Source organism: Epinephelus fuscoguttatus, linkage group LG9 (assembly GCF_011397635.1).
Source record: "Epinephelus fuscoguttatus linkage group LG9, E.fuscoguttatus.final_Chr_v1".
Lineage (NCBI taxonomy): Eukaryota > Metazoa > Chordata > Actinopteri > Perciformes > Serranidae > Epinephelus > Epinephelus fuscoguttatus.
In genome coordinates this window covers 17,817,258-17,839,248 of record NC_064760.1, presented here as the reverse complement: position 1 = coordinate 17,839,248, position 21,991 = coordinate 17,817,258, and the positions used below count along the sequence as shown (strand labels likewise).

General features: G+C 41.2%; 1 protein-coding gene across 6 annotated transcripts in view; it reads left to right on the top strand.

Moving 5' to 3' along the window:
* The window catches only part of bcorl1 (BCL6 corepressor-like 1), a 46,658-nt gene extending 26,220 nt beyond the window's left edge, over positions 1 to 20,438 (top strand). For 5 of the 6 annotated variants that reach the window (XM_049586735.1, XM_049586734.1, XM_049586737.1 and 2 more), the window contains 9 exons: positions 58 to 190; positions 525 to 995; positions 4,976 to 5,163; positions 5,433 to 5,699; positions 5,812 to 5,978; positions 8,095 to 8,240; positions 11,343 to 11,420; positions 13,693 to 13,864; positions 18,667 to 20,438. In XM_049586735.1, coding sequence (XP_049442692.1) covers positions 58 to 190; positions 525 to 995; positions 4,976 to 5,163; positions 5,433 to 5,699; positions 5,812 to 5,978; positions 8,095 to 8,240; positions 11,343 to 11,420; positions 13,693 to 13,864; positions 18,667 to 19,021 — 1,977 coding nt within the window. In that variant the 3' untranslated portion in view covers positions 19,022 to 20,438. The remainder of the gene's footprint in view (positions 1 to 57; positions 191 to 524; positions 996 to 4,975; positions 5,164 to 5,432; positions 5,700 to 5,811; positions 5,979 to 8,094; positions 8,241 to 11,342; positions 11,421 to 13,692; positions 13,865 to 18,666) is intronic. The other variant, XM_049586738.1, reaches the window with a different exon arrangement.
* The last annotated feature ends 1,553 nt before the right edge of the window (positions 20,439 to 21,991 follow it).

The following is a 21,991-nucleotide window of genomic DNA, read 5'->3' as shown; positions in this document are numbered from 1 at the left end:
CGTTGTGATCAATAGCATCCGATACAGCATGCTCACTCTGTCCCCTGTGTATTTCAGCAGAAGAAACAATGTGCACCTGCACTGGAGCAGAGCCTATCAGTGGGGAAACTTTCTCCACCGAGTAAAGAGCCGACTCAGAGGGACAAGATCAGTCCCAACAAAGTTGAGCAACCAACCCGCAACAAATCAGGTAACATCTTTGCTTCTTATAATTCCATGACATTTACAGCCCTGAAAAGTTCTCACAGCGTGGACACATTTCTGACATCCATCACAGATTTAATGATGCTTTTAGTCGTGTCAGACATGTAGCATTTTATTGAGCTTACAGGTAGATTACTCTCTCACAGCTTTAGTTCTGGAGATAAATAGCTTGCAGTCAGCCTCCGTAGCATGGTAGTTTGTGTGTTAGGTAGATAGAAAATGTCACACACATTGTCTGGATGGCGTTTTTTTGATGTCTCAGTCATACGTCTATGCATAGAAGCTTGTGTGAGTATAACAATCAAATGTGATTTAATTAGTTACAGATAGCAGCAGCAGTGCCCAGAGTGTAGAGACTCCCATGTCTCTCAGCCGCTCTGCTATATCCAGTAAGGAGACCGACGTTACAGGGAACTCCTTCCCAAGACTGAGAAGAGGTCGACGGCGAGCTGACGATGCTCGACTTGATCTCTGGGGCTTTGCAACGCCTTCCCCTCCACCCCCACAAATGCCTCCTCCACCAGTATCCCCATCGCCCCCTCTGACTCCCACTCAACCCGCCCGCCGTCCGAGAGGAAGGCCTCGCTCAAACCCCCTGCCAGTGCGAGGGACTCAGGGCAAGGGCAAAGCAGCCAGTGCAGACGGTGACACGCCTGCTTCTAAGAAACGCCGGCGGTGTCGTAGCAAAAAGTACCAGACAGGGGAATACATCACTGAGAAAGACAAGCTGGAAGACGGAGAGCACCTCGAGGAATCTGACTCCCTGAGACAGGACAGCGGAGTCCCAGCAGGTACACAGTTTCTCTCCTGAGATCAGTAAAGTTTTCAATTAACTGTTTCCAGCCCAGTTTTTAATCACAAGTGCAGCTGTTAGTTACAGAGATATAAAAACAGTTTACAAAGTTATAGTATGAATCTCTCAAAATTTCAGTGTAGCAGCTTCTTAGTGTTCCCAGCAAACACTGAGACGTTGAATAATCGTTGTTTGAACATCTAATGTCCAGTTGTGGCTCAAAACTTGTTCCAAAATAAAACTTGTGCCAAACAAATAATAATCCAACGTTAATTCACATGGGACACAGACCCCGATCTCTTGGGTGAAAGTCCTGTTCTTGACCCATCCATCCACCACGACTTCCTACACAGACTTTGCCGCTCTTCATTCTTCTTGGTTGCTCTTCACCTGACTTTTTGGCAGAAAGCCCAGAAGCAAAACTTCTCCCACGTGCAGTCTTGTATTTTAGGTTCCTACAAGAACATGTTTACATGCTTTAATGTTAAAAAAAAAAAAAAAACCTTAGTTATCCTCATAACGTCAGCCTGAATATACCTGTATTCACCCTCTGTCTGAAATGCTCGGTGTTAGCGCCTGTCTCTTTAAGCCCTCCTCCCAAGAAAGCCTAGTCTCCTCTAATTGGTTAGCATTTCCAGGTCTTTCATATCCATGCTCTTCGCATCTCTACACCATCATTGCCACCAGGAAACGACTATAACGGCACTTTTTGCCTTTATATAGAATAGTTGTGACATCACAACTTAACGGAAGCCCTGGCGGCTCATTTAAAGACAAAGGTTTCTGAATGCAGACTGTGTGCATTTCTCTGTGGATTGAGCTTTTGGTTCTTTCACAATATTTATATAGCACCTATATCTGCTTTATGATTCAAAGACTTCTGACTTGAAGACTTCTGGCTCTTACAAAAGGTTCAAAACAATGAGACAGGAATATAGTTTACATACAAAAAAAAAAAAATGGCATAAATATGTTGTTTTTTTATATCTAAAAAATTAACGTCAAGCAGTACTAGTCTTTGGAGGTGGTGTGGATGACTAATCACAACCATTTTACAACCAATCAAACAAACTGTATTAAAACAAAACATAAGGATAAATGCATTTGCAATATTCAGTATTTCTCAGGGTCTGAGAGGGACTATTACTGGACGTGGAAACAACGTCACCATCTGGCCGTAGGCCTCATAACCACATTGCAGTTTCTGGCGTCTGACCGGGAACACTTCTACCCAGGGATATGATGTCACCGTCCGACCAGTGTTTGCTTGGTTTTATACAATCCAGAGCTAAAATGGAAAGTTGGTTGAGTCACTGATTGACAGAAAATTTTGTTCAGAGCTGCAACGATGAATCAATTGACAGAAAATCAATCATAGATTATTCTGATGACTGATTAAATCAAGTAAAAACTGATTATCTTTGGGAGATTCGACTGTTGTTCAGACAAAATAAGACATTTGAAGACATCACCTTTTTTGCCTTTTACTGACCAGATCATCGATGGTGACGATAACCTGCAGATAAATAATAATCATGATTATTTTTTTAGTTTCTGCTTTTAATAGTTAAATATTAGTTTAGTCCTTTACATTAGTTGGTAAACAGTTTCACATATGAGCCTGTTTTGTTTTGACACCATTATACATGAATTCTTTTTTGGCTCCTGACAAGACAAATTGACAAAACATTTGGCTAGTGATGGGCATTTGTCATTATTTCTGACATTTCATAGATGACAAGTGATTATTCATTCTTAAAAAAGATATCTGTTGAACGAATCTGTATTGAAAATAGTTACAGCCCTGCTTTAGTCTGCGACAATGATTTCTGAACATTCGTGCACAGTTTCTCTGTAGAAATGTCTGTCCATAGCAGCAGCAGCATCACTTCATGATTTAATCGATTTGGTCCATCTGCCTGATTTCAGCAGGTTTTCACAAAACCAGAAATAACAAAATGACCCATTTAAAGACTATGCAGGATTTTCCAAAAAATGTACAATGTAACAATGTAGAGACTCAGACAGAAGTAAATCCTCTTTATCATTACTTATTATCAAGGTCATGTCACTTTAATGGACATGACCTTGATCATTTTCTTGACCTCTGTTTTGCCCGTTGTGTTTACATGCATGTTTATTCAATGATACCAGGACAGATAGCAGGGATTTCCTGACTATTATAAGACTTGGGCGCAGTGATTATCCCCATTTTTTTTGCCCCAACCCTGCCTACTTATGTGAGTCCAAAGAAAAATAAAACAACACTTCCGGTACCCTGCAGTTGTACTTTTTGTGGACACACAGTCCCAGTAGTCGTTAACTTGCCAACCCCTGGCAACAAGCCAAAAAGTCTGTTGTTTGAAGTTTTGTCCACCAATAACTTCATCTTCCACTCCAAAAAAAATCCATCAGCAAACATCCCGTCCATCCCCCATAGCCGACTGCAGCACACAGGCTGGATTATGGAAGTAACTGAGATGTTCCTGGTGCTTCCCTAAGCTTGTGTATTAGACGCAAGAGGCATCACTTGTTTTGTTTTTGTTGGCCGAATTTTGGATTAGGTCTCAAACTGAGTAACTTTGGGCTACTCCTATAAAGATACTATAATTTTTTATATACATTCTTGTACTTTAAAGGGACATATTCCATTAACTTCCTGAAGCAAGAAGTAAAGTGCAAGCATAGGTCATTGCCATGATGAGCTCTGTTACCATCTCAAACCGTCTGACGCTCTGTAGCCCCCACTAGTGGTGGGTGGCTGCATGACAGTTAAGTGGCCTTGTACATGAATAAAACACTAATAGGTTTAACCGACTAATAGTTCTGGTGCCGACTAGTGAGGGGGCAGCCGTTAAATCGTTTAGACGACTAATCACGCGTCCTTATCACTTATGACCCACTAGAAGTGTGTGGCAGTGTATTTATCTGCAGAAACTCTGACCTCTGTATTCTCTTATTTTTTTGTGTTGGGGTGTTTATGGGCATGTGCCACCACAGCGCTCTGGCGAGGTCGGGGCTTTATTAAAATGTAGCGACCAGCTGCCAGACCGTAAGCAACAGACATCCAAGAGACAGAGCACCGAAAAAGTGCAAATTTAGCGTGACTGTTTACAAACAGTGACCAATAATCCTGCATAGTATACCTTAAAGCAGTGGCTCTAGCTGTAGTAGAGCTGGGCAATAAGGAGAAAATCAAATATCACAATTTATTTACACATTGAGACTTTTGATAAATAATCATCTGTAATGTGAATATAATTACTAAGTGGGTAAAGACAAATAATAGAACAGGTATGCTCAGAAAATTACATCACTTAACTGTAATGCAGCCTTTAAAACCAGGAAAAGACAACACTTTACAACATTACGATATCCAAAATCTAGTCTCATATCATGATATTGATATAATGTTAATATGTTGCCCAGTCCTCACATGTAGTCTGTGATAACAGACAAATACAAAGTATGAGATACATTTAACATCTGACAAACACCAAAGATTATGAAGACAGCATGTTTTGCAGTTAATATTCTCGAGTTGCTGACAGTGTGTTATGTTCACATCAGGGAAGCTACATCAGGTACCTGTTGATGTGGATAAGACGCGCATCATAAGGTGTATATATATGTGGAGAATTCACAGCGAACCTGAATACAAGATTGCAAAAAGCAGAGCAGAGGAGCTCATAGACAGCAGTTACCCTGTTTCAGCAGATAAGATGGCTAAGCCAAGGGCCATTGGTTCAGGAAGCACCATGCTGTCTGATGTCGGCACAAAACAGCACCTAAAATATTCCATGCTCTGTGTTGGACTTGGCAGATGAGCAAGAGCATGAAGCTGCTCCTTAATGGCATCGGTACATCAAAGATGAGATGGGTGATTTGAAATATATGGAGATTGTTTGTGGATTTTTCACTGTGTTCATCTGTTTGGTGCCACTCCACATAAACCTCCAATCCAATTTGTCATTACAGATCCACAGGCAGATCAGTGTCCGAGCCCTGTCGCCTGCAGTCCAGAACCTCCCCCACGGAGACCCTCGTTCACTCGCTCAGGGTCGGTCCGCTACCAGGAGAGCGAGGTGTCTCCACAGTGCAATGACAAGCCTTCAGGGAAGAGGAAGTTCAAAAGCAAACACCTAAGTGACAACGATGAGCAGAAGGTAGGACTCCTACTGAGGCTGCTTGTTGGCATCACAGTACATTTCAAACCATACAGTGCTGGTAGGAATAAACTACAATGTGCCATGAATATATTAGCTTACAGTGCCCCCCTGTGGCTAGATCAATGCTATGTTTGTCACCTCTATGATGGCAGCTGGTTTTATGCTGCACAGGTCCTTGAAGAGTGGAGCCCATCGCCTTAACTTGGTGGTGCATTACAAGAGATTCTATTTCACACAGAGCTCTGATCAATAAATCTGTATTTTAGATTAAGACCAAACGCAGCAGCTTGGGCAAGCGTGCTGCCTCTCTCGCCCTGGATGATGACCGTGCTGATGTTAAAAGAACAGAAAGCCCTCCGCCCACTCCAAAAAGTTTGCCATCATCTCCATCCAATAAAAAAGGCTCATCAGGGAGAAACAGAGGCTCAGAGTCTCCTCCCAAAAGGCCCGTTCCTCCGGAGGTTCGACGGCTTATTGTGAATAAAAATGCCGGGGAGACTTTGCTGCAACGTGCTGCACGTTTGGGCTATCAGGTAAAATCCACCTGTTTAGTTGTGTAGTGTTGTTAACACGAACTCCAGTAAATAGTGTACCTCCTTAAATCCCAATGTGACACAGGCTGTCTGTGCTACCTCTGTCCTGCAGGATGTAGTTCAGTACTGCCTTGAAAAGGACATCAGGGAGGTTAATCGGCGCGATAATGCCGGTTACACAGCTCTCCACGAGGCATCCTCTCGAGGCTGGACTCAAATTGTCCAAATGCTGCTGAAATATGGAGCTGACGTCAACTGTAGCGCCCAGGATGGGACAAGGTGAGGCTCCATGGTTTTACTGTCATAGTTCTAGTTAGTTGAATCTATAAACATTTAATTTCTCAGTACTGTCAGGGTGTAACGTTTATAACAAACAGGAGCACGGAGCATGGAGAGTATTTCTTGACCTTCACAAAGAGTAGGTAACAAAATTTTCTCAGTTTACAGGTCCACTTACAATCTATAAACATTTAATTTCTCAGTACTGTCAGGGTGTAACGTTTATAACAAACAGGAGCACGGAGCATGGAGAGTATTTCTTGACCTTCACAAAGAGTAGGTAACAAAATTTTCTCAGTTTACAGGTCCACTTACTAACTTATTAGAGGCATCTGTCACATCTATGTTAAGCTCGCTAACATGTTGAATTGTTACATAAGAATGTCATCAACATTTAGCAAACATGATACCAGAGGAAACTGCAGGGGGTTCCTGACCATTATAAGACTTGGGCGCAGTGATTATCCCCATTTTTTTCTCTCCAACCCCACCTATTTGTGTGAGTCTAAAGGAAAATACAACACCACTTCAAAGATGACACAGTGTAGCTTACCAGTAGCCTGCAGCTGCACTTTTGTGGACACACAGTCCTGATAGGCGTCAGCTTGCGAGCTCTTGGCAACAAGCCAGAGAGTCTGTTGTTTGAAGTTTTACCGTCAAACAACTTCATCCTATACTCCGTAAATCCATCAACTAATCTCCCGCCCATCCCCGGTAGCCGACTGCAGCGCACAGGCTGGATTATGGAAGTAACTGTGGTGTTCCTGGTGCTTCACCAAGCTTGTCTATTTGACGCAAGAGGCATCACTTGTTTTGTTTTTGTTGGCCTAATTTTGTATTAAGTCTCAAACTGAATTCTTTTGGGCTACTCCTATAAAGAAACTAACATTTTATATACACTTTTCTTGTATTTTAAAGTTATATTATGGAGGATTGCTGGTGACTGTAAACACACTCACCAGTGAAACTATACATACATACATATATATATATATATATATATATATATATATCTCACCCCTCGCTTCCAAAAAGTCACATCCTCACATGAGTGCTGTTGGGGTCCTGAACAAGAAAATACAGGCAAAGGGCAGAGTCACTGCAGAATAATACACTGCCACACACCTCTGGCAGGTCATATTAATGATGATTTAGAGGGCTTATATCTGCTTAAGTCTGTTTCACTTGCCATTGTCACAATCCTAGAGAGTTTATTCTTAGATGTCCGCAGCATATCAGTGTATTGTTCTTTTTAGGACAATCAGTATAGTATATCGGTAAATTAACAGGTGTTAATTACTTTATTTAAAGAAATCGTGTCCCAATTTAAATGTCTGAATATTCTTAAGAGTTACATTTTCACTGCTTTTTGAAAGGATGTACTTGTCTTGCATAATTATACTTGTGTTGTTTATTACAATTATTTCTGGGACAATCTATCATCCAACAAAAGCAATTATTGTGACAGGCCTATTGTCTCATCACTCCCTCTACAGGTGTCGGGAGCAGTAATGAACACGATGACATCCTGAGATAATATGTTATGATTAAATAAAGATTATATTCTGGTTGCATTTCAGTGTGAGATGTTTTTTGGTATTTAGTTTTACACAAATTGTAATCAATAATAGGACAGTACTTGTTTTACTGAACTACAAACAATTTTGGTTCCCACCGACTATGAAACATGATGATCGAGATAAGGCGATTATTGTGCTGTGTTTCGTTTCGCAATAATGCTCACCTTTTTTCATGTTTTATAAATCCAGCGCACAGCTTTCCTTTACAGCAGTGCAATTTCGCCCAAACTCACTCTCAGCCAGTCTCTTTACTTCACATCCAGCCATTTTTTTTCCAGTTGAACTGTATTTGAAGTCAAAGAAAATCCACCAGTAAAAAGACAGGTTTTAAAAAGTTCAATAAATGAATGGTGTTTCCACAGTCAATGAGTAATTGTGTTAAATTGTCATAATCTCAATATTGACCAAATGATCATGATTAGGATTTTTGCCCTTCACCGCACACATCTGGTACTCAACAAGTTTACAGACAGATTCAGGTGTGGTCTAATGTTGTACAAGCCCTGACAAGCTTTTATGTTACGTCCTTTCTTTAGGCCCCTTCATGATGCAGTAGCGAGTGATAACCTTCCCATCGTCTGGCTGCTCCTGAACCACGGTGCAGACCCGACTCTGGCCACCTACTCCGGACACACTCCAGTCAAACTGGCACACAGCCCGAGCATGAAGACCTTCCTCACAGGTAGTTCACCCCTTTTTACTAACCTGTTTCTCTATCACTACAATTAGCTTTCGATAAATAAACATGTTTCCAGTTTGAGTGCTGTTTTACCTCAGGCTAAATTCATTTTTCACATCATCAACAACCACTTCAGACACAATAAACAACACAGCACAAAGGCTATAATAAAGCTAATTGAAATGAGACATGAAAATAAATAATAAAACTTGTATTTGCCAACTTTACAGTCACCCATCAAGCAATGTGTCAACACATTAATAAGCTCTGTGCCCACTCCCACCACATCACAGTTTGGCACAGTGAGCAATAAACAGCTTGCTCACAGCATACATGAGAAATATAAAATATTAGATCCTCACAGGACCTGACACTAAACTGTTTGAGCCACTTGCTTTTATAAATATGACTATTGTTTTGTTGTCTTAACGCTAAATTTAGTTTTCCAAAACTGAAAATGATAATCTAATTAAAGGAAACATTTGGAACATTAGATCAATGCATTTTGGAGTTTTTAGCTGCTGCACTAGAGGTGAATTTCCACACAGTTGAGACGCCTTTAAGTGGTTTTATATACAAGAAGAGCAGCGCAGTAAAAGGTGACGCTCACCTTGATGACGCATGTGGAGGTTTGAGTTCACACAGACTGATGCAAGCACTCGACACCTGCAGCTCTTCATCGAACCAGTTAAGTGTGACTTCTACTTCTTTTACCATTCCTCCCTCGCAGTGTTTTCACTCTTTAAAAATGAGGTACTGGATCTATATCAGTAAAAAATATTTATTTTATTTATTTCCATATGAAGCCACAGGGAACCACTGAAGAGCCGCGTATGGCTCCAGAGCCGCAGGTTGCCGACTACTGTCCTATAACATTGCAAGTTTGAGACTTACTTTTCTGGTTTCTGGTTTTTAGAGAGCACCACACGATCACAGATATTGATTGAACTTTCCCAGGCCATGGAAATAACATATTGGGACTCTTAATTTAGGTGGTGTTCCCCTTTAAGTGCAAGTACAAGATTTCACTTTGCTAGATTTAATATACTTTAAATTATTTTTAAATTGAGGGTATAGCTGAGGTTGGCGCGGGTTACCATGGTTACACATCTCCAACCAGCAAAGAGGCTCTCAGGAAGTGATGTGGTAATTACCATGGATGTGCAAGATTAGTCAACTAGAAGATGAAACTTTGCTGCCTTCACTAGTCAGTACCAGAATTACTAGTCGGGTAAACTTTTTATTAGATACCCAGGAGGAGTTTGGATCAGCGTTTCAGATTGACTAGCAGCTCTGATCTTCACTGACTCTCCCTCTCTGTCTCTCTTTCACACACACACACACACACACACACACACACACACGCACTCTCAGTATTAATCAATAGAACCACGTGCATGCAACCAGTACAAGTCTGTAGCAATTCAATTCGGATAGTATGTCCGAGCTTACACAGACTCACAGCTGGATGTCTTCTTGCTAGGCTGAACATGAGAGTTGCTTTTGAGTGCACTGGAGATCCCAGCAAGCCTGGATGTTTGTGTCAATTTGCGAGCACACCCATGCACAAGAGGGTTACTGCCTGTGTGTGTGTGTATTTTTGAATGGAGATGAGTCAGGTCGTTAAATACTCAGTAAATACATGTTGTTTGTTAAGTTTTCTGCGGTGAGCTGTTTTCATGATTTGTACATAGACTGTAAAAATAGTAGAGTTTGGAATTTGGGCCAACGCCAGCCAAACTGACCATATTTGGGCGAGAGGCTAACGCTGTGAAGGAGCAAGGGGCGGACTGACTGAGAAGCCGAGGACACTATTGGCAGACAGTTTGTCACTCAAAGCAGCTCGCCCTTAATTATGTGTACCTTTAAGTCTTTATAGAATGTAAAGAAGTTATAAAAATTAGCTATTGAGACCAATGCCCATTTTGTACCAGGCTGTAAACATGTTTATTTCTGCTGTGAAGTTGAGCATTTTAACACGGGGATTTACTCGTTTCTGGAGCTAGCCTCAAGTGGCCATTAGAGGAACTGCAGTTTATGGCACCTGCGTTGGTGTCATTTTTCAGCCCCGAGGGTTGCTGCTTGTTTTGTAGAATAGTGTGCAGTGTTCATGAGGCACAGTGCAAAGGGCCACACATTTCAGCAGCATTTAGAATACAACTTGGTTATTGAAAAACATGATTAACAATTTTAAATGGCTTTTATAATAGTCTAAGTTTAATCATTAGGAACATCCCCAATAATTAAAGCTCAGTGTGTCTGAAAAGACACGTGCTTCTGTTTATACACATGTATGCATGAGGAATGACAGAACACATATTGGAAATATAGTGCATCGTATGTGATTTCAGACACAGCATACGTCTTGTCAGGAGGATCTCTGTGGGGCAAAAACAGCCCTTGTCAGTGTAAATAAAGCTGTAAACGCAGAAAAACATGAATTTGTGTTGTAAAGGCGTCCAATCATTTCTCAATCATTGCTCATTAAGAAGGCAGAGGATTGATTAAGGAAAATGATTTAAATTTGCTTCCCTACGATCAATTTTGTTCCATAATCGAGCAAAGTGATTCATTACACATCTGGCTGCCTGGGAAACTTCTGACATGCATGGTTTCCTGTTGCTTATCATATTAGACTCAAATAAAATCCTCAAGCCTTGTTTACAGACACTCTGTCTTCAGTTTCCTTTATTTTCACATCACTGTCGATGGTGTTGACCAGTTTGGAGGATCTTTCCCAGCACTTGGCCTGGTTGTGTAGAGTGAGGAAACATCAGGTTTCTTTCGCTATCAACTTGGCTGCTGAATCAGTGTTTAGTGAAGCATGTTAGTCTCACATCGTGCGTCTCAGGTAAACAGAGAGATGAAGGCTCAGTAGTGAACACACTCGTACAGCTGTGATGCCACAGACAGACACAAAATGGACAGTGACAAACAGCATAGGTTGATTGCTGATACTTGGTGCTGATCTTTTATGTCTGACTAGTTATCCCGTCATATGTTTTGCTCAGTCCTGATAAGTGGATTACACATAATGCAGATTAAGCAGTGATGACATTCAAACGTAACTCAAAATGTAATACATGACATTGTTTTGTCTTCCAGAATATTTCACGGACCTGGAAGGCCGCAAAGAACAGGACTCCAGTTTACCCTGGGAATTCTACAGCAGCTCCTTGTTTGGTAAGTCTGTCCGTCTGTCTGTCAACCCATCAGTCCACTGATCAATCACATATTCTTATTCCTCCTCTGGCCACGAGGAAGATGAGTTAAGGGCCTGTTGCAGTGTTGTTGTAGTTTGTAGGTGTAGTCAGGCTCGGCCACTGGGACGTGGAGGGTGTTAGCGCTGTGTACCAGCATCAGAGTTGTGCTGTAAACAGCCACAGGGAGCCAGTTATCCAGTGGAGGATGAACAGGATTAGAGTTGCGTGGAAAGACTGAAGGAGACTAAAGAGAAAGTGGACTTCAGCTTCCTGGATAAACTGTGGAGAGAGACAAACAAAAGTTGGTAATGTGTAACTATAAAAACTTTTATTTGCCCCCCCCCACCCCCACCCCCCCGCTGAGTACAGATACATTTTCCTCCTCTAACTACTCTTCAGCTGAACCTAAATAATTAAAATAATTAAAATGTAATGCTTGAGAAATAATGAAGAAAAGAAAGTTTCCACCAAAGTACACTGAGTTATGTTTATTATTTTAGTTTATTCCATCGGTTTATCCCCGCGCTGCTGGTGGTGATAAAGTGTAAGTTTCCCCCATCTATCTCTTACACTTGTTTCTTATTTGTGCTGATGTTCTACAACTGGTTTAAATCATTTAAAGGTACCTTCGTTGTTTTTCAACCTGGACCCTTTATGGTTTTGTGTCTAAGTGACTAATGGGAACAACAATTTTTGAAACTGGTCCAGCATTGAGTGAGACAGCTGCAGACGGCAGAGCATGTCAGTTTACAGCCTGTAAAGTGCTTGTTTTTGCCACTGACAGGCTCAGATTAATAAAACTGTACGGCAGCATTATGGAAATGAGCCCTACAGAGATAGACATTTTTTGTTAAAGAGAAAGATCCTTCTTGTTCAACCAGAAACGGCACCGAAATCACCAAACCCACCAGACTCCATTTAAATAAACTGTAATTTAAGTGTGTATAGCTCCAGAATAATTTCACATGAATTAAGGGTTTATTTAAAGTTGTTGATTCTTGGAATAGTTAGGAGAGGAACCAAGACAATTTTTGTGAGTTTCATTGTGATTCTGATAAATTTAAATAAAGTGTTTTACAATAATAAAATTGCTGTTTATTTAAATCAGTGTGCCTACAGGCCCTTAAAAAGTCTTAAAATGTCATAAATGCTGTCACAAAAATAAGGCCTTAAAAGTCATTAAATAGTCTTAAATTTGTAAGAGTCTTAACTACTACAAACATTTAATCAAATTTCATTTATCCATTTTTAAATTTCTTTATGTGAAAATGAGTGAAGCCTTTTTTATGTAGAAGTCCACATTTCTAATGTTACAGATCTTTAAAAAACTATAATCCTGTCGTTTTACTTCATACTTGCACTTAGCTGTTGGCAAAATGTAGATTGACTTAACTCACTCTAATAACCATATTCCTACACACACTTACAACACTTACCTCTGCACAAGACCACATACATTGACAGTGCTCTGCCCGCAGTGATCTTTCTTAGTACTGGACCACTTCAGAAAACTGTTGTCCGGTTAAATAATAAAAAAATAAAAATAAAATAATATAATAAAAATACCAACGTTAGCCTTAAACTTGTAAATGATTCTCCATTTTTGTGTTGAAAATACACATTTCTCTAAGAATGATCACACCCACCACCACTGCATTCACTCCTTTCAAATCACCCATAATCCAGTATGTCCAATTCTGTCTTTATATTACATTCTCTCCTCCCTGAAGCCAGTTTTTGTTTCGTTTGCTAATGCTGCATACATTTCTGTATGATATAAATGATGTCAAGATATTCTAATCTCGCTCCTTTATGTTTTTCTGGCGATGCTTTCACACAGTGATGGGGGATATGGAGGATAATTTGTCTGGCATTAGAAGCCATTTTGCCTGGGTAAAAGCCTCCCAGACATGAACCCAACTGTCCATCACTTCAAACTTAAATGAAAAATCAACAGCCCGGCAGTAAACAGTCCTTCAAAATCTGTGCCTTGTTAACATTGCTTTAATATCCATGTGTCTCTATGTGGGGTGTAATTAACTTCAAGCTGCGACTGACATCATAAAGTTTGTGTTCCTTTAACTGATCACAGCGACACCAGCAGTCAGTCATGGCTGTATAATGGCTGTTGTGAGTAGACTGTCCACTAGAGGGCATCCAAACCCTGTGTATTGAAGCAGCCTAGTGTCAGCGCAGCAACATACAGTGAGTCCGCTCCTCTTCTTCTTCTCACCTCTGTTTTTTCTGAACAGAGACTGACCAGGAGCCGTGCTGGGACTTCCTGCTGTCCGAGCAGAATCAGGAGCTGGAGGAGGACACTACAGGGAGGACTGACACAGACTCGGACAAAGATTGTCTTCTGTTTGAGTTCTCCTCCGAGCCCCTCTTACCCTGCTATCATGTTCAGGTGTCATTAACCCAGGGGTGAGTTCACAAAGATGAATATTGTTGGCAAGGATTAAGTGAAAGTGATGCATATTCCTGCCAAGGCTGCACTGTCAACCAAAGTTTTTATTTAATGAAATGCAGAAGTTGGTCATATGGATCCAAAAAAATGCACATGGTAAAATAGAAAATACGTCATTGTCAGGCAGAAATTTGTCTTTAGTTTGCACGTGCAAAATCTGCTCTTAAAAAGGTACCTTAAAACACATCATATTTCACATCCAGACAGGACACACAACAAACACAACACACAACAGAAGCTACACTTAAAGGAGCTCCAGGTACTGGACGGCGAGGACTGAATCAAGGTTAAATAAACAGATATACTGTATTGTGTGCTGAGGTGACAAGCTGGTGTTAAAACGTTCCTGTTCTTACTGATTAAGATATATGGCAACAGGAACAAATGGTTTTCTTTGGATGTTTGTCCTGGCACAGTGGACTATGTACCTTTGCCCTGAGGGCAGCCACTGAAAGTGGTGATTTAAAATTTAAGAAAGAAATTGCTACTTAAACATCAGACTGCTTTGTCATTGTGAGAGGAACATGGGGTATTTTTATGTCTTCATACTGGCCGGAGGCGTTTTGTTTTCAGGTTGTCTGTCTGCCCCATTCTTGTGAACGCAATTTCTGAAGAAGGCTTTGAGGGAATTTCCTCAAATTTGGCAAAAGCATCTACTAAGATTTAACGATGAGCTGATTAGAATTTAGCGCACCAAGGTCAAAGTCTCTGTGACCTCACAATTTTGGCCATAACTCAAGAATATATACATTTTTATACACAATTATAATAAAATATCACATAACTGTCTCAAAGGACAAAATGATGGAGTAATGACATTTTATATCCAAAAGGTCAAAGGTCAGCCTCACTGTGACATTATAAAGCTCTGCTAAAACACTTTTCTGGTCATTACTCAGCACCGTATCTCAGGAACAGAAGTGGAGCCATTTGGTCTGTTACTGAATTGGTAGTCTCGCTCACCAGACCTTTCTCAAGAAAAGAAAGGTCTGGCTGGGCCGACTCTCACTTTAAGATTGGAGAAAAAAAAACGCCCCGGCTTTTTTTTTTATTTCTTTCAACCAATCACAATCGTTCTTGGCGGTACCACAGCAAGGTGCGCTTGCAAAAATATTGCAGGGGGGAAACAGGTTTTGGTGTAACACACCCACAAAAATATCGCCTACAGGACGCGAACCATGGCAGAAAAATGGCTACATCCCCGCAAGATCAAACACAGCAAAAGTTAGTAAAGGATGTGTTGAAAACAGCTACACAACCGGAGGTGGTAGGGCAGGACTTCAGCAGGTGGCTCGTTCCGCCCAATGAGAGGCTGATCTATGCAGTGAACTTCCGCCCACTCAGACTACTGAATTGGTAACTCCAATCTTGAAACTGTAGTGATTGTATAGATCAGGGGTGTCAAACATACGTCCTGTGGGCCAGAACTGGTCTGCCAAAGGGTCCAATGCAGCCCACTAGATGACTAGACTAAAAGGTGCCAAGTTCCAGGAGCAAGTTAAACAATGTGTTGCCGACTTCATGTAAAATTCAGCTTCAGAGGCTTCTCCACCCTGACCAGGATACAGTTCTCTGATATAACAATGAATACTTACTGTGACCATGTTTAAAGATATTAACATTGCGCAAAATATTGTCAATCAGCAGCTTCAGTTCAAAAGAATCTGTGTTAGGAAATGTGTGAATAAATGCACATGTAATGACAGTGAGAAATGGACTGACTGAATGTGGAAAAACTGAAACACACTGTTGAAATTACACTTATTTTTCTTGAGACACCTCAGGCTGTTCATCTGTTTTGTAAAAGGATGGACGTCTACAGAATGTACCTGTAATTCTTTACACAAAAAAAAGGGAAGTTATTGTCTGATGGTTTTATTGCTCCAGCCCATCTGAGATCATATAAAATGAGTTTGACATCCTTGATATAGATCTTCTAGGCTGTGGGTTAAAGAGGTTTATGAAGCATCCGTGTTGTAGAATTTGTAGCTAAATTTGCAGCAACATCCGTATTTGAATCACTGTCAACTGTCACAGCTACACATGACTCTAGAAGGACATGGATGTAAACTGTAACTGTGACTTGACTGGTTTGTGGAGACATACAACCGTGAGGCAGTAATTCTAGTTTTTACTCATTTGTCCTTTATTCATCCAGGAAGTCCCTTGAGATGGAAATCTGTTTTCCGAGGCCAGACAGCACACCAGTTAGCGTTTAAATGGAAATGAAACACAACTGACAGGAAATAAAATCATGAAACACATAAGAGGAGACTAAACCCAGCTCAGATGAAGCAGTTGCACTTCTTTTAACTTTTTAAATTTTTTAAAATGTATTATGCAGATTATTCCCAGTCCATAGAGCAATGTATGAGAGGTCTTTTGTCCCCAGCTTTTAAGCAAATACCTAAACCTGATAAAATTAAGCTGCCAAACAAGGATGAATTGTAAGTCACTCCCTTGACGACTGAGTTATGGCTGTTTGATTCTGTTCCGCCACCCATAAACAAAAAACGACTAAATTTAGCATGTGGTTTGAATACAGCTTCAGCATGCTCTCAATATTTATGGGAGTTAATGTCAATAAGCTCTGATGATAGTGGGTAGTGATCGCTGTGACTCACGCTGCAATAGTTTGAGCGTAGAGGCGTATTTTCTCTGCCTCCAGGATATTACAGAAACACAAACAGTGGGACTATACAGTCGGTATTTACACCGTGTCCTCCCATGATCTACCAACGTCTTCACTCTCACCGTTTGTTGGTACACGTGCAATTGGGTACACTGTAAAAGTTGGGGAACAAGTTTAAATTTGCTTTTTACAAATAAAAATGGAGACTGTTTTAGTGTTCAGGTTGGAACGTACAGTGTTAAAAATAGTCTGTGAATAAGTTTAGCTCTGATTAGCGTTATTTTTAAGAACACAACAATAAGTAAATTGATCAGCATTGCAGTTTTGGCAGACCAAAGATAGATGTCTTGTGTCTGAGAGTTAGGTTTTGGTGCTGTGTCTGCCGTGGCTGTGAAGTCTCATCCGTGAGAGTCAGACCTGGCTGCAGATATTGCATGTGTGTGATGTTGATGATGTGGTGGTGCCCTGTTGTTGCTGCTTCCTCTTTGTTCTCTTTGCTTCACCAGAGTGGTTTCATATGTCAGCAGCCCACTCTAGAGTGCCTGCTGCCACTGAAGACAGCCCTGAGCGGCAGCTCCCCAGGTGACAGGGTTGATGCTGAAGGACTTGAAGTCTTGGTGGCTGACATCCTTATTGCGTAGCTTTGGGCATAAGTAAATCCAGGCTTGATAATACACTGAAGATGAGGATGTTGTTGCCCCAGCAGTTGAAGCTTAATATTTTTGCCTGTTTTGAATTTTTTACAGTCTGTTTCTGCAAACGTGAGGGGCACCATACTGCCTTTTTTTTTGCCACAAGTGGGAAAAAAATTGCTGCACCTTTTTATTGTTGCCAGGCAACCACAGACTCATCTCCTTATTCAACCTTCCTGTGTAATCAATCTACCGTTAATTTATTTATTTTAGTTATCTGACAGTAATCAGTATCTAGTATCTAAACAGACAGGCAGAGGGTGCTTGCTGTAGCTCTGGTTGAGGGTGAGAGGCTGTCAGCAAATAGTTTGCTGGGCACAGGGAAACAGAGTGCAGAGGCTGAAACATCATGACAACCCATCATGTAGCCCCATAGCATCTTCAACTCTCCAAACTGGAGATACCACTGCAAGAAGTAGAATTTGCACACACAATGTGCCCAGTTTGTGTAGCAGGTTTTTTGTTTAGAAATTTTTAGTCTCCAAATCCAAGCTGAGATAACCATAGTGACAGCTGATACACCCTGCCAGCAGTTAACTCTCAGACTTGATTTTAAAGCTTGATCTCAGCACTAAGTTGAAATGTTTGACCACACTCTAACTTTGGGTGAAAACAAATTAGCAGATGTTGTGCTCACTGAGCTGGATTACTAGTCTGAAGGAAAGTTCAAGTCTAACAAAATATTATCAACTGAATCCAGCAGCTGTCTGTAGGCTGAAAGTCAGCGTAAGAACTTGGAATATGGTCAACTATAATTTAAAGTTCTTAATGAGCTAAAACCTTTAAATTACTCAGCACCAGGGAGTGTGTAGTTTTAATTGTGTGTGTGTGTCACTGAATGGTTTCAGTGTGATGTTGTGTAATTACCCTCAGATGTCACTCTGCATAAATCCTTCATCATGTGTGAGACTTCTATATAATTACTCAGGAAACAAACTAAAATTAAGTGACGTTCTTACTCGGGGGGAAGCCTGTGTTTATTTCAGGATACTTCCTGTTCAAAATATGGAAACCAATAGCCCAATGCAGACCGGTGAGTTGTGACGAGACAAAACTGTTTTAGAAAGTTACAGAGAAAAGTTGCAGTGGTGTGAACTGGCCGTCTGAGCTTGACTCAAGCCGGATGATAGTGTCACCTGCAACTCAGCTGGTTAAATCGCCGGCAGCTGGTTTTATAACGTAAGGATGTGAGGCACGTCGCCTGTCTCTACAGCCAGTTTGCTTGTAGTGAAGTCTGCTGGACAAGTCAAAATGACCGCAGACAGCATGTTCAGGTGCTGCAGCAGGTGCCCCGTCCCTGCCAAGCTGTCTGTTTCCGTCCTCACGTGTGCCGGTGTCAGACAGTGGGTCGCTGCTGCTCCCTGTATGCGCTTGTGTTGTTCCTTATTCCTTACCCTAACCGTTGCCTAATATCAGACGTTTTCTTCTCTCGCAGCTTCTGTAACTGGTTCCTCCTGACAGACGTCCTGAAGCGCCTGAAGATGTCGGCACGGATCTTCCGGGCACGTTACCCACACTTGGAGGTGGTGAGTCTGTCGCGCGCCGAGCTGTGGAGGCAGGTGTCGATCAGCCAGGTGAGCTCCGCTTTGGCTTCACCTTACAAAGGCAAAAATAAGGAAGAGGAAGAGGAGGAGGAAGAGGAGGGACTTGTAGATCTGGTGCGATGTGTACCAGAGCTCCAGAGACTACTGGGCTCCTCCATTCACATCCTTCAAGAGGATGAGGAGCAGGAGGAGGAGGAGGAGGAGGAGGAGACAGTGACGAACACAGGGAAGCCTCGCAGCCGATAGCCTCTCTTTAAGCGCACTCCTCTAACGTGCAAACTGTTGTCAACCCGAGTCCTTCCCTGCAAGCAGCAGCTCAAAGGAAACCTCTCCGTCCGACGTAACGAGGCTCGACAGTAATGACACTCCACCTATAACCTTTGACCTCAGACAGAAGGTGATTCAGTGATCACAAGGACCTGCACACGGGGGTGGTCGGTGCTGGAAAGCAGCTTTCAGGTTCCTATCTATAGGTATATTTGAATACATGAGAACTATTGAGCAAACCTTTTGTATTGATTATGTATGTACATGGTAGTGTATATGTATATCTTGCCATCAGGGTTTAAACATTTGGTTATATAAATGTATTCTTGTGGCAAAGGACGAATTATGTTTAGGACTTTTTGTTTGTTCCCGAGGGAAAGCGATATTTTTTTTGACGGGAGATAATCCGAGACTTTTATCTTGGTGAACTCTTGCGTAAAGCTAAGACGCTTAAGTCAGGGAGGCCACTGGCCCAGATGGTTTCTCTGTCAACCTGGGAGACCTGGAGACCTGCAGAGACAAGACCACGGCACATAACATTAATCATTTCCACTTTTCTTTCACTTCATCATCCACTAGAGATCGTTACCAGACGGATCAAGTAGCTCACGATGTTTATTTTCCCTCCATGTTTCCCACAGTGAGGACGTGCAGCACTGAGCTGCTGACTTCTCTGCTCACAGTATGAAATCATGTCTTTGTTTTTTGGGACTTTGAGACTGAGAGTTTGTTTACAGAGGTGGACAGATAGCAGCGTTCTCCACTCCCCAGGTTGCACTCCTCACGAACTGATACAGAATCCTGTGGATCTCTCTCAGAGGAACAGTAGTACCACGTCTGGAGTCCAGAGCTCCTGAGTCCGAGGAGCCGACACGCCCTCTTAACTGCAGCCACGTCCCGATACGGTGTCCCCCCAAGACCCCAGAGTGCTTTGTGTTGCAGTGTTTTATTCACACTGTTTGTTGTGCTTAATTTAATAGTCATTAATATATTTGACCTCTTGTGTATCTGACAAGCCTATCTATGAAAAAAAATTGCTTTGTATGGTTGGTGCTTCATTTTGAAAATGTACTTATTAGGATCCCTTTATTCTGAGATTTTCCTCCCTCATTCAAGAACAGTATTTCAAAAAAAAAAAAAAAAAAAGCTAAAGTACAGTTTTATTGTACTGGTGCTAAGACAGATTTTGTGTTGACAATCAATGATGTTTTGGTTTGAAGTCACAAACTAATAAAAAGATATTTAAGATGAAGAGACTTAAGGTGTAAAGAAAAGTATAGTTTAGTTAAAGAAAGCGGGATACAGCACGACTGAAAGACTGAGCAGTGTGTGAAGAGCCTTTTATTTGATTCTTTTATAAGAAATCAACAAGAATAAAGCATGATTGTGAATCATAGTTATTATCTCATTGTTTTGTCAATTGGATTATTATAATGGTTGCTGGATTGAATATGCAGGGCAGAGCTCTCCCTCAGGCACATTTCAAATGATCCCCTCTGCCTCTGAAGGAATAAATGTTTTTTTTAAATCGCAGATAATTTGCTCCTCGGAGGAATCGTACCAAGAACTGTGACATTAATCTGAGGAAAACTTCTTTATATTCAAACACATATAAGCTTTATTTTCTCAGAAACGTCTGATTCAGCACGACGATCAGTAAATACAATAACTGGGCGTCCCAGTGGAGCAGCAGTCCAGGGCTCATACCACATTATCTCCTGCTCTCTCCCCACTTTACCAAACTGTCTTCACTGTCAAGCTATTGATTCAAGGTGAAATCAGCTGAGGCGCCCTCTAGCTCACCTGGTAGAGCAGGCACCCCATGTACAAAGGCTGCGTCCCTCCTGCAGCAGCATGTCCTCACCCCTCTCCCTCCCCTCTTAATACTGTAGCCAACCTATCATATAAAGGTAAAATCCCCCAAAAATATCTTTTAAAAAAGAAGATAAAAATAGCACAAAAAAATGTAATTAAATTTAATCAAACAACTGAACAGTGTAACGATTTGCTTTGGGGCAAAAAGAAGAATCTGCACACTGTTTTCTGCGTTACGTTTTCAGGCTGTCCGTCCATCCGTCTGTTCCGTTCTTGTGAATGTGATGTCTCAAGAATCCCTTAAGGGAATTACTCAAATTCGGCACAAAACTCCACTTGGACTCAACACAGAACTGCTTAGATCTTGGTGCACAAAGGTCAAGGTCATTGTGACCTCGCAAAACACAGTTTTAGCCTTAATTCATGAAATCATACACTAATTATGACAAAATTTCAAACAAATGTGAAATTAGATGAAATGATGACATTTTATATCCAAAAGGTCAAAGGTCAACCTCACTGTGACATCATAATGTTCTGCAAAAACAAATCTGTGGCCATAATTGAAAGCCATAACTCTGGAACAGAAAGGAAGACACTGGGTCAGATGCTGAGTTGGGGACACTCGTGTTGAACAGAGGCGTCAACATAGACAGTGCAGGCAGCGTGATTCCACAGGGGCCCCTGGGGTGGAGGGGCCCGTAGAGAGACCGAGCCTTTGTAAGTGATTCAGTTTGCCATCTTTACAATATACCTGTGTTCAAAGATAAATTAAAAAAGAATATTGTTATATGTGTCCTCAAATAGGCAAACCTATCTGTGTCATGGTTTTTTTGTTAAATAGTCTGTAGCTATCTAAAACAAAATTATATGCTTTTTCTGTATAAGCTAATGATTAACGTCTTACTTTCTTTGATTTTTTTTTTGTCAGATATGCAGTGATGATTGCTGGGTAATATGGATGTTGATGTTGTCCAATGTCAAGTCTGTATTGACAGTGTGCACTGGGGCCCGTCGTAACTTCCTTACGCCACTAATCTTAAAACTGTGCTGATGTTTAGATCATCTGTGCTGTTGGGTTGAAGACGTGTGTGAAACATCTATGTTTTAGAATATGTAGCTTCTTTTAAGCAC